We start from the raw sequence: 12,369 nt of genomic DNA, 5'->3' as shown, positions 1-12,369 counted from the left end.
TTAATTTTCATGAAGTACAATGATTGAAAATTAATTTTCATGAAGTACAATGATTGAAGAATGTTTTGGATCTTAAACATGTTAACTAAAATTATTATTAATGTTATGATATAGGATTTAAATAAACTATGTCTCCTGGACCACTTCTTACAATGCTGTTTAAGAATACAACAATCTGAGTTATTTCCAATATTGCTTGTTCCTGAAGTAACAGATTCAGACTTTAATCTTGCATTTAGTTTGCATGCAAGCAAGTCAGCCCAATTTGAACTGAATAAAATATTTCATAAAGGAGCCCTAAATATTATAGCATGTCAAAAAGTATTATAAACCCTTAATATTTGGAGAAGTTCTATGAACCAAATAGAACTAGCTTCAAATTAGACACAGACATTATATTGTCCTGTTATGACTTCTTAAATATTTTGTTATATATTATATGTTAAAGGTTATATGTTTATATCACAAATGTATCCTTAGCGTAAGTTTTTTTCTTTCTCACTTTGGACTAAGTAGTATTCTGCAGGGCCTGACCCTTCTGTGAAAGTTATAGTACCATCATAAAGCAACCTTTTCCTGTATGCCTGTGACATCACATGTACAACAAAGGAGGCAAACTGTTTTCATCAATTGATAACTGCTCTGCCACAGACAGTTCTGATTCTACATGAAATGTTAGATAGGGAAGATTTAAACCAACCATCGGTAGTGCAAGATCCTTCTGGGGCAGGTTTTTGTGCATATGGGATTGGCGGACTATTGGAATCAGACATGTCTTCATCCTCCTCATCTTCTGTTTCGTTAATAGTCTGGCTGGTGGAAAAATCCAAACTTCCATTCTGGGTATAACGATGCATCAATTCTTTGTCTAGCTCTTCAACTGTTGGTTTCACATCTGGAATGCATGATTTAAAAAAAAAAGTCTATCAATGCGACAGATGGAACAACAGCAAGAAGAAGACGAAGACACCATCTTTAATGAATCCCAAAATTTATCTAAGGAAGAAGGAAGGAAGAAAGCGAGGAAAATGAAGGACTTAAGATTTAAAAAAACATTTAAGAAAGAGAAAAATATGATGCAAAATAAATACAATGATAGCAAACAAGAGAAAAAGGGAATACAACAGAGAAGGGATGCCAGCAAGACAGAGGTTAGAAGAAGGGGGGGTAGGATGATCTGGTGGGGGAAGAAAGAAAGGGGAAAGGTGGAGAAAAGCCACAAAGTTTTAAAATTGGATGGGAAAAGAGGAATCTTTTTCAGGGATAAAGGGTAAAGCATAAATTTTCTTAAAAAAAGATTTTGCAAGGTACATAAGACGGTATTGTAATATTTGTATTAGAAATAGAAAATTAGAATGGCTTAAGAGTTAATAAGAAATTAAAATGTTGAAATGTTTAATAATGATTGATTTTTAAAATGTAATAAAATATTGAAGGGAAAGGCAATGAGAATGCTATAAGATTTATTATTTAGATTTATTATTTAACTACGTATTTAGGAGGATACTATGTATTTAAACATTTCCGATTTATTACTTTTTATTGTTATTAAAAGTAAAAATTAATAGATAGAATGTACCAAGCAGAATCAGATTGGACATTAGGTGTCATTTTAAATGTTAATCTAATATTTAGGGAGAGGATAGAAAGGCATCATACTCTGATTAGAGATTTCAGGAGAAATTCTTTTTTTTTTTCATTATAAGGAATGAGATAGAAGGATAATAAAGGATGGGCAAAAGATACAAATATAATGATTTAAATTAAGATGGATTGAATAAGATAGAATTATGAAGAGTGAAATGTGTGGAGAAGTATATATAGAAGATACAGAATGGTAAACAAAATAGGTAATGATCTCTAAGATGAGCATGAATATAATTAAAGCCCATATAAAGAGAGGTACCGGGGGCCAAGTTACTTTACTAAAATATTTTTTTATATGTTTGTTTGTGTCTGTTTATGTTTTTGAGAAGTATTGGTGAAACCTTTTAGAAATACAGAAAGAGAATGACGATAATCAAGTCAGAAAGAAATACAGGACAAGAGATGTTTTTATGCTCATTTAGAAATGGTTTAAAATAGAATTGTATTGTATAAGATAAGGTTTTATCTGACTTGTAAAATTTACAATGGAAAAAGGTTCAAATATGTAATGGTTGGTGATGATTTGTTTGTTTTTGAAATTAATAAAACTTGTTTAAAAAAAAAAAGTCTATCACATATACTTTTAAAAAGTATACCTCTGAAAAACTTTAAAAATAATAAACATTTTACATAGCATAAGAACAATATGCCATACTTGCTTGGTTACCTTCTGGCAAAATAGGAGGCTGCTCAGGATCAAGATAGAGCTGGGAGAAGATGGGCCGAGGAACCACATTATTACACCTGAGGGAGGCCTCTATGGAGTTATGAAGAGCTTCTTCAAAACGGGCAGATTTCAGTTGCCCCGCATAAGAATTCCCCATGATCTGTTAAAAAAAATAAAAAAATAAAAAATAAAATAAAAATAATTAGGCTAAGTATTTCACTCTTTTATTATGGAAAGCAGAAGTGATGTTTGGAACAAGTATTTTGTAACAGTGCACATTGCAAGGATAAAATATTAGCAATGGTAAAGAAACCATTAAAAAAACCATCTTGAAGAATTTTGCCGGTCTGCTTTTCAGCCACCTTTTCTTTTAACTTTTACCTCTCTTGAGCATCAGTGTAAATTAAAAAGGACCGTGACAAACTTCAGGTGCAGCACAGGAAATGTTCAGATAAAAGTCAGTATATAGAGATCTTCAAGGATAAATAGTTAAAAACATTATCTGTTTTGCGAGTATTTGCTTTCTACTTTATTTATTTCATACAAATGTGATAGTAATTTTGTTTTGGCTGGACTGGCTACTTCCCCCAACTGAACCAACATCAAAATGTCAATGAAATGGAGGTCATACAGAGATCCACTTGAGAAAGCATAATAAACAAATGTCTTAATAAAAGAAAAATAGTACTGAAAAGGAAACCTGTGCCTGTGAAGAAAAGTTATAACCAATACGCCATGAAAAAGGTCATTCTGAAGAAAAGCTCAGAAAATGCTCAGGATTCAAATTAAAGCAACTTTAGCAGAATGCTTACCTACTTAATGGAATGCACACGAACACTTTCCATTAAAGTGTGCTAAGTTCAGTTAAGAACAGACTGTGCTATGCACTTCTAAATAGTTGAGTTGAAGATACGATCTACCACATGCCTCTTCCCATAATTAATGTGGCTTTAGAAAAAAAAACTAAGTCCAGATAAATCATTGGAACTTCAATAAACTTATGACTTTAAATATAATTAATTGCATTTGATGTTGCTATTGAATGACATATGAATTACAGCAACACACTGTAATTGTAAGCTTGAAGCAAATTTTCTGAGTATTCTTCTAACTTACTACCATAGCAATTCTAATTCAGTTAATAGGATGTAAGGTATTAAATTACAATATCGGCATACTTGTTGTGTTAACCCATGTCTTCAGTAACACAGTAGCTATATAATCTCATTATATAATTCAGTGTTTTTGAATTTGTAATAGCTTCATAAAACTATTAGCCTTTCTTAAAATTACCAAGATTGTAAGCCCTTTGAAAACCAACAAATTTCTTATATATCTGCTTTATATCTTCTTTTCCATTTCTTCCCCATCTTCCTAGATTCTATAAATCCTTTCAAATTATTTAAAGTCCCTACCTATGATTAACTGATATCATCCATCTTCTAAAAATTCACAATTTATGGTAATTCTGCTTCTTGGATGAGAAGCAAAACATCTTCAAAAAAAAAAAACAAGGAAGTCCAGGTGCCTCTTGAAAAAGCACCTTTAGGACAACCATGATCTGGATGACTTGAGAATCTCCATAGACATTAAAATATGTTAGCAACTTTTGATATCTATGGTTCACAAAGACACCTTAACAATACAACAAAAATGAAATATTTTTAATACTCAATAGAAAATTAGAAATTCCATTTAAAATTTTTACAATTGTATTCTTTCCTGAGTGCTACTATTTTCCAATTCAGTTTCCAATGAAAATTCGGGTCACATTTATCAACTACAATAAAATTCATTATACTTATACATATGTGCCTCTTCCATGTCCTTTGTCACAGATGAAAAGGAATGCCTTTTCTCACCCCTCTCACTGCCTGACTAATATGCCAATGTAATATATTTGCAATTTGTAGCTACAAAAAGAACCCACGGATCAATTGGAAACTTATTATTTAAAGAAAAAGTTGGTACCATATAATATATGCCTTCTTCATTTATCTGAACATAAGACAGCCAGACAGCATTAAAAATAATGAATAATTTGCCTTAGACAAAAATAGCCATTCCTATATTGGTTTGCATATTCCAATATTTTTGGGCAAGTGCCAAAGATTTATTCTTTCCTTGTATTTTAATCTGAAAACATGTCCCCTCTATATTTGTCTGCAAGTTCCAGCTTAAATAAAACAATTGGGAACTGAAGACTTGGGGGCTGCAGACTTCGCTTTCTAAATTGTTATCTTTAATGAACTGAGGCCCTTCCTTTCAGCCTCTACTTAAAAACAGCTCAGTTAAGCTAAAATGCTTTTGATTATTCACTCTCATTTCATCTAAGACCAAAAAAGCAAGAAGTTCTGCTCCATTTTTCCCTAGTAACAAATGACTTAAAATGCTTAATCTGAAATGAAGAGCACTCAAATATTATGAGGGTGAGTGAAATACTATTTAAAAATCTAACTCTGCAAAGCGACTTGTCTTGATCTCCTTGTCTTTTGCTGAATGTACCAGCAAAGCTTTAAACATTTGGTAAGGGTTGTCCTTTCACTTAAGACAAAAGCAGCCTTTCTTACCTAAATCAGTACTTTTTGCATCAGACTCATAAAAACCTTCCAACAACAGAGATTTCAAGAAAACACTTTAAAGGTTTTAGGATATCCCTTCTTTTACTAAGTAACAAAATACACCCCACCGTGTCTGACCCCCACTCAGCTGTCTTATGACCTCTGCAATTGTTGCAACTTCACTTCAGGGGCCACAGAATTTAACTCCTATATCAAAAAAGAGGACGGCCTCCTCCTCTGAGCACCTGGTGAAACAAAATGCCAGCATCACCCTCCCCCACTCTTGCTACTAGGCCCCAGATGTTCCCACAGCTCTTGGTGTCTATGTGGCAACCAGAAAGCAACAATTAGGACCTGGATGATGGCAATGACCCTCTTATTTTACTGGGTCTGAATGCTCTAAGGGGCCTCCTGGCCTTAAGGATACAGCAGGTCATAAAACAGACACAGATCTTCAGCCTCTGAGAAATACGAGAGGATTTTTTTAAGAACAAGGAACAATAGGAGTCCAATGTTACAAATAAAGTAAGTCAAGCCAGTCCAACTCATCCACAGCAAGAACATATAAGTTATTTGACCTCTCTTGTTCAAATAATATGCATTCTGTTTTCCCCTTTGATTTCTATAGATTATATTTTACAGGAAAATTCAACAATCTCTCATGCGCATCAAGTGTTTGATTTAAATAAAGTTATTTCAATTTACAAAATCAATTTAGTTGGAGGAAACCTCAAAAGACATCATTTCTGGCCTCATCTCATTTATTATGGTTTCTCTGTTTCATTTCAAAACCATCCCATAAAAGGTATCAAAAGTCATGGATATCTCTCTCTCCAAGGATCAATATTGTATCCTTTCTTATTTAAAGTACATTTTGACAGACTAAAACACTATTCATCAGATTCACTGTTAAATTGGTTTTTATTCTTAATTTCTAAATGTGTGACTTATTGCTGTAATATATGCTAAATATGGATAAATAAAATGAAGTTTAAAGTACACAAGACTGATGAAGTGTTCCTGACTGGAAAACTCAAACCTACCACTGATGCTTGCTTTCCTGCTGAAAATTTGGGAATGCTCATTAATCCAATTCAAGTTTTGGATTTTAGTTGGTGATAGGAACTCAGAATGCTTTGTTTGTTTGGGCAGTGTACTAATCATGCCACCTCTCATTGCGGAACTTCTTACTGGTGGACATGTTTTATTAATGGTGTAATGCCATTACATTAAAACATTTTAAATACAGGTAGTCCTCAACTTACAACAATTCATTTAGTATCTTTTCAAAGTTACCACGACGCTGAAAAAAGTGACTTGTGACCATTTTCGCACTTACAACTGTTGCACCATCCCCATGGTCACATGATCAAAATTCAGGTGCTTGGTACCTGATTCATATTCATGACATTTGCAATGTCCTGGGATCATGTGATCTTTTATGACCTTCTGACAAGCAAAGTCAATGGGGAAGCCAGATTCCCCTAACAAATGCATTACTAATTTAACAACGGCAGTGATTCACTTGTGTCAAGAAAGGTTGTAAAATGGGGCAAAATGCACTTAACAAATGTTTCACTTAGCAACAGAACCTTTGGGTTCAATTGTGGTCATAAGTTGAGTATAACTTGTAGAACTCTTTTAATAGTTTAATAGTACTTATTTTTTCATAAATTTCAATAATTGTAATGTTATATGATTTCTTAGAAACACACATTAACATAATTTTCAAGATTTGTGTATTTTATGACAATGGTACTGAATATATATTCTGGCAACCACAGGCAATCAAGAGTATTACAACGGTTTTGTTTGTGAAAACAGTGGCATTAGTAAACACATAGATCTTTCCATTTTTTTATTAGCAAACTTTTCATGATATTGTCAATATGCTTTGCCAAAATCTTGCAATATTTGATGATTCTACATTTTAGCAACTGAAAAATATTTTAAAATGTGGATTTATTTTTATTTAATTTTGTAACCCTGTAGATGCATTCTATGGTGAACACAGACCAAGCCTTCAGTGGTGACCCTCTAAGATTTTGATGATCATGTGGTAGTGCACATAAAAGAAAGGGTGTGGGATAGTGCACTCAATTAAAAGATTGAAATTAACCATTTAATTATAATAGTTTCATACAAACATCATAATTATATCAAATTGACACAAACTATTGTACTCTTGCTGCCATTGAAAATGTTACTAATGAGAAATGCATTGCAAATATGAAAACAATACTACCTTCTTTTATGTTATTCAACCTTCGTTAAATACATTCATGATGGATGATTGGTCAAAGTTATTCTGCTGCTGCTTGATTCAGGCTGCTGAAAATTTTAGATACCTGTGAAATAATAAAACAGTTTAAAATTGTTGATGCCAGATTTAAATCTTATATAGCAGCAAATATTTCAAGACTATGCAAAAAAAAAAAAGCAGAGCTTCTTAACAGTATTTATTTATTTGGTTTTTATCTTGCCTTTATTATTCAAGGTGGTAAAGGTGCATAATACTCCTTCCTCCTCCTATTTCCCCTACAACAGCAAACCTGAGAGACAGATTGGCAGAGAGAGATAGGATCCAAAAGGCTTTCATGCCCAAAATGGGACTAAAACAGTCTCTTGTTTCCTAGGCCAACACTCTAACCACTACACAAGGTGGCTGTACTATTTTGTAATTAACTATTTATTATTGCTTTGACCTTTGAAGTGCTCCCCATTGAACCCAATAGGACTCTAACTACATCTAAGGTTACTATACATATACTGTCAAAATATCTGATCATAAAACCTGACCAAACTGTACTGCCCTTAACTTTCTCAAAAAAACTACAGTACTACAACAGAGAAAAAAAATCTGCAATTTTTATCTCACCATGTTGGAAGCAGTGAGAATGTTACACACACACTGAGAGACTGACATACACACATCATCCATCCATCATCTACAGTATATATCAGATCTTGAAAACAAAAGAGGTACTGTATGGAAATTTAAGCCAATTCAGGTACTATTCATGTATACTTGCTTTGTCAACTTGTTCATTACAGAATATATCTAGCCAGTTTGGGTTAGTCAGGGGGACTACCATTTGATTACTTATTTTTTGAATGTGTCCTAAAAACCCTCTCAAATAAAAATCTAGAAACAAAGCATGTTACATGTTACTAGCCTTTACATAGGCTAGTTATATACTGAGGAAAGAATTAAACAATAATCGGCTCTAATGAAGATGATGGTAATACATAGACTACAAATTAAGCATATATTCTCTAAAATATTTTTTAAAACATGCTATTAATATAGTAAGATCTTTGATTCTAAATAAAAGATAAATCTAATATTCTATGGTACCAACTTACCTTAGTAACATGTGGAGGGGAAAAGTTGAAATGTCTTAATATTTTAAATTTGCAATATTCAAGGGATTAATTAAGCAACATTATCCATTAACATACACTGGGTAATATAAAATCAAAAGGATAGTATACACACACACACATGTATACATACACACATATGTGATATATACATGTATGTATGTATGTATGTATGTATGTATGTATGTATGTATGTATGTATTTGATGTTCGTCTGAATCCCTGGCATATGGGTAGTCAGAGGAGAATGGGAATATAAATTACATTGTAATCTGAGGTTACTTTAACAAAAACCTGTGTAAGTGGTCTAACCACAGGAGGAAACCATTTTTGTCAGTCTCAGCAATAAAGAACTTTATCGAACACAACAGTGGTTGCAGGAGTGGAGGAGAGCCAAGTTTTAATAAGGCTCTATATAATTGGTTGTCATGTGGTTTACTAATGCCACTGTTTTTATCTGCAAATGCTAAATAAATAAATATAATTCTACCGTTCTTTCACATAACCTATTCTGGTTGGGAACTGAAAATTCAAGGTGTCCAGAACTATTTCCTTCTATATAGGAAGCTTTTGTTTTTTGAAGGAGCTGCTGGCACTGAAACATGACCTTGAATGGCAGTTCTGCTAATCCAAATTTTTCTGGTGTGTGTGTCTGTGTATATATGTGTGTGTGTGTGTGTGTGTGATGCCCTCATAAACAAGCAGCATGACTTAGGTTCAGGCAATGCATTTTCAACGGTGCAATATTACACTGAACAAAGTTTCTGATTGCTTTCCACAACACAAATTAATTAGCCTCTCAATGAACAGAAGACATGTCTAACACTATATTGCAGGAGATCCTTAGGAAATCAACACTTTCTGATTTGCTGGTTGCTTCAACTCTAATCCACACCATTGTATTAAGTTTTACGAGAATCAACAGTGATGATGATCAAAGTCAAGCTATATTGTTTCAGAACAAACTGTGGGGACACCTTGCAAAGCCTTTAAAAAAATAATAATTAAAGTTCATAATCCAATTTCAACAGTCATAAAGACTAAAACTGCTATTTTTGAGGCCACGTGCTGAACATTTCACCTGCTAGTAATGACATCTTTGTGTTGTCTTCTAATTGCATTCAAAGCGAAGACCTTTGGCCCTGAGCCACAGACCTCCATTCAGGCTGCACACATTCTCTTAAGCACCCTGAGCCTTTGTTGTCATGCTCAGTCTTTCATCTATTATTTACATTCATTGAGGAGGGAGCTACTCTACCATTCACAAAGCTTTAAAGCTTCTAATCATCTTAATTTCTTTGCCTTTTCCACTCCTGATTCCCACCTCATGATTGAACATAGCAAGCAAGCAAACTGATGAAATCATTTTCAAGCCACTGGTTCTAATAGGTAGGCATAATCAGAGAAGCCTCTTGCAAGTAAAAGATACATTCTGCCATTTTGTCCTTAGCAGCAAATGTCAATATTTTTAAAATAAAAATAGCTTTGTGCTTCCATCCAGATACGTGTGACAAATGCAATCAAATGAACTGTAAAACCACATAGCTACTTTCTGAACTGGAGTAATGTCAAAATTTGAATTCTTTGATTTCTTAATGAAGAAATAAGATCTAATAAGAATAATCCAACAACATTTCAAATAAAATAAAGCAGCATGTAACAAAACAATATTTTTCAGAAGAAATATAACCATACAAAATGCTGCATTTTGGAACCACAAAATGAAATATTTGTAAATATAATTTACTCACATCACAGCCTTGAAAAACATGCTTTATCTGTATCACCAAGTATTTTTCTCTACACTGACAGAAAACATCACAAAATATAGTTCTTTTTCTTCATATACTGTTCAAATGATAACAAAATGCAACTTTTACAAATGGAGGGGTTGCCATGACTTCAAAAGTCAGCTCTGATTATGACTGCTAGAGTTCAACTATGACAATCTGTGACCCGTCATGGTGTTTTTCTTCTAACAATGTTGTTTCTCTCTTCTGAAAACCTCCAGCCCCCTTGTCTTTTCTTATTTTCACCATTTGGTTCAACTAGCAGTTCACTTGAGACTCATCCATCTTAGGATGCTTCAAGTGACAGATGCTCTTAGAAATAACTATACCACTCAGTGAACAAAAGATAACATCACCTCTAGGAAGTCAAGGGAGAAATACAACAACAGCCTTGATACCATGTCCCTACCTCAGTAAATAAATAGATTGCAAACCTCTTAAAAAACTGAAAAAATGAAGCAAAAACTTGAAAATAAAACAATATTTTATTCTCATCAAAGCAGGATAAGAATTACAAACAATGGACCTGGCAAAAATGGTGGTTAAACCCAGACCATTTTATTTACAAATTGTTCTTAAAAAGTGAACAGTTGATTCTAAATTTAAAGTTTAAACAACAGTTCCTAAAACAGAGGCAAAATGATTTCTTCATTCCTTTCTTTAAGGAAAATCTCCACAGATATTTCAACCAAGAAAGTGGAAACTCCAACAGGACAACAGTAATTCATATAATAATTCAGCTAATTTGGAAGAAACTTTAAAGCATAAAATTTGTTATATATTAAAAGGAATCACAAGGGTGCTTTTTTCCAAAAGGCAACTGGACTTTGTTGTTGTTTTTTCTTTGAAAACCTTTTACTTCTTATTCAAAAAGCTTCTTCAGTTCTTGGATGAAAAACAAAATGTTTTCAAAGGAAAAAATAAACCAAAAAAAGCCCAGTTGTCTTTTGGTAAAAAGACCTTTGGGGCAACCATGATCTAGATAATTGAGAACCTCCAGAGACATTAAAAGGAACCATTCCACATCCAATGAGAGAATTCACATCTTCTCTGATCTAACAACATTTACTTGTAAAGCAAGCACCAACAGTTATTACACAATGCGTGATTTCAATAGCTAAAAACATTACAAGAGTAAGAAAAGGATGCTGTGTTGAGTTATAAATCACTTTTGTAACAAAAGGTTTTATTAACATCTTCCAACAACAAACTAAAAAGATGCTATATATGAAAACATAGCCCTCCACTGAATCTGAATGTGTACTCTTTCTTCTATACAAAAGAACTTACATTTGTCCACATTTATTTTTATCCAGAAATTTAAAATAATGTTTTCTATAAAAAAAAGATCATTTACTTCTTCCAATCTCCTCCTTGTGACCTCTTTAGAACAGAAGAAGGTAGGAAGTGAGTACAAGAATCCAAAATCACTCTAGCTCATGCTTATAATAATAAACTTTTACTGTTGTAGCTCAATGCAATAACTCCATATGGAACAAGAAAGACTATAGCATAATTGAAATATTTCTATGCTGGATTGATAGATGTAGAATTCAAGTCCAGATAATAATTTGGAATAATTAGTTTAGAAATACATAAACTGAAAATAAAAATGTAGAAGGCAAGGATTTTTTATGAAGCTTTTCAATCCAAAACTTTCTCTCTTACATATACACACAAAGCACAAACACATACATAGTAATAACTAAAAGTTGCAATTATTACAGAAAACATGTAATGCTAATAATAGTGTATAGCTATAGATAGATAGACTGAATTCCTAAAACATGGAAGATGTAATAACCATATTTCATATGTTATACCACAGTTTTTGCTGCTGAAGGAGATTTATTTTACAAAGTTTTGCCTAGGTAGAAAAACTGCTTTAAAATCTCCTTATGAAAAAAGCAAGGATTTCTTTGTTTTAATTGATCATAAAGCAACATTAGGTACACTTGTGCCCAAAAATCAGAGCTTCTTAGTGGAAAATAGTACTTAAGCTAATAAGATGATAATTTTTCATGTTTCCAGGTTCTAAAATATCAGGTAATTATTTTTTTACTCCACAGTGATAACAAGTCATGAGAACCCTAACTAACATTTCTTTTTCTAGACACCCAAGAATAGGATGATGGTAATTTAATATTTTCAGCTGTTTTAGGTCTTTCTTTCTTTTGTTTTAGTTTAGTAATGACCGAGAGTCCACTGGAGTTGGACAGCCAATAAATTTAAATTTAAACAAACAAATAAATAATGTAGTGCCTTTCAAAACATGACAAAAGAGTTTATCCTTCAAAAGAAATGTTTTTATTGTTAATTAT

At 32.7% G+C, this 12,369-nt stretch overlaps 1 protein-coding gene across 1 annotated transcript in view; it reads right to left on the bottom strand.

Annotated features, from left to right (window-relative positions):
• GREB1L (GREB1 like retinoic acid receptor coactivator) overlaps positions 1 to 12,369 on the bottom strand; it is a 161,396-nt gene that overhangs the window by 85,858 nt on the left and 63,169 nt on the right. The window contains exons 2-4 of the mRNA XM_087961622.1: positions 7,121 to 7,223; positions 2,303 to 2,474; positions 701 to 895 (exon numbers count right to left, since the gene is read on the bottom strand). Of these exons, the coding sequence (XP_087817748.1) occupies positions 701 to 895; positions 2,303 to 2,471 (364 nt within the window). The 5' untranslated portion in view covers positions 2,472 to 2,474; positions 7,121 to 7,223. The remainder of the gene's footprint in view (positions 1 to 700; positions 896 to 2,302; positions 2,475 to 7,120; positions 7,224 to 12,369) is intronic.

This window comes from Notechis scutatus, chromosome 3, assembly GCF_049901735.1.
Source record: "Notechis scutatus isolate UNSWTSFEM ecotype Mainland chromosome 3, rNotScu1.2, whole genome shotgun sequence".
NCBI lineage: Eukaryota > Metazoa > Chordata > Lepidosauria > Squamata > Elapidae > Notechis > Notechis scutatus.
The sequence above is the reverse complement of the archived record's forward strand: the minus strand, read 5'-3'. Positions and strand labels throughout refer to the sequence as shown.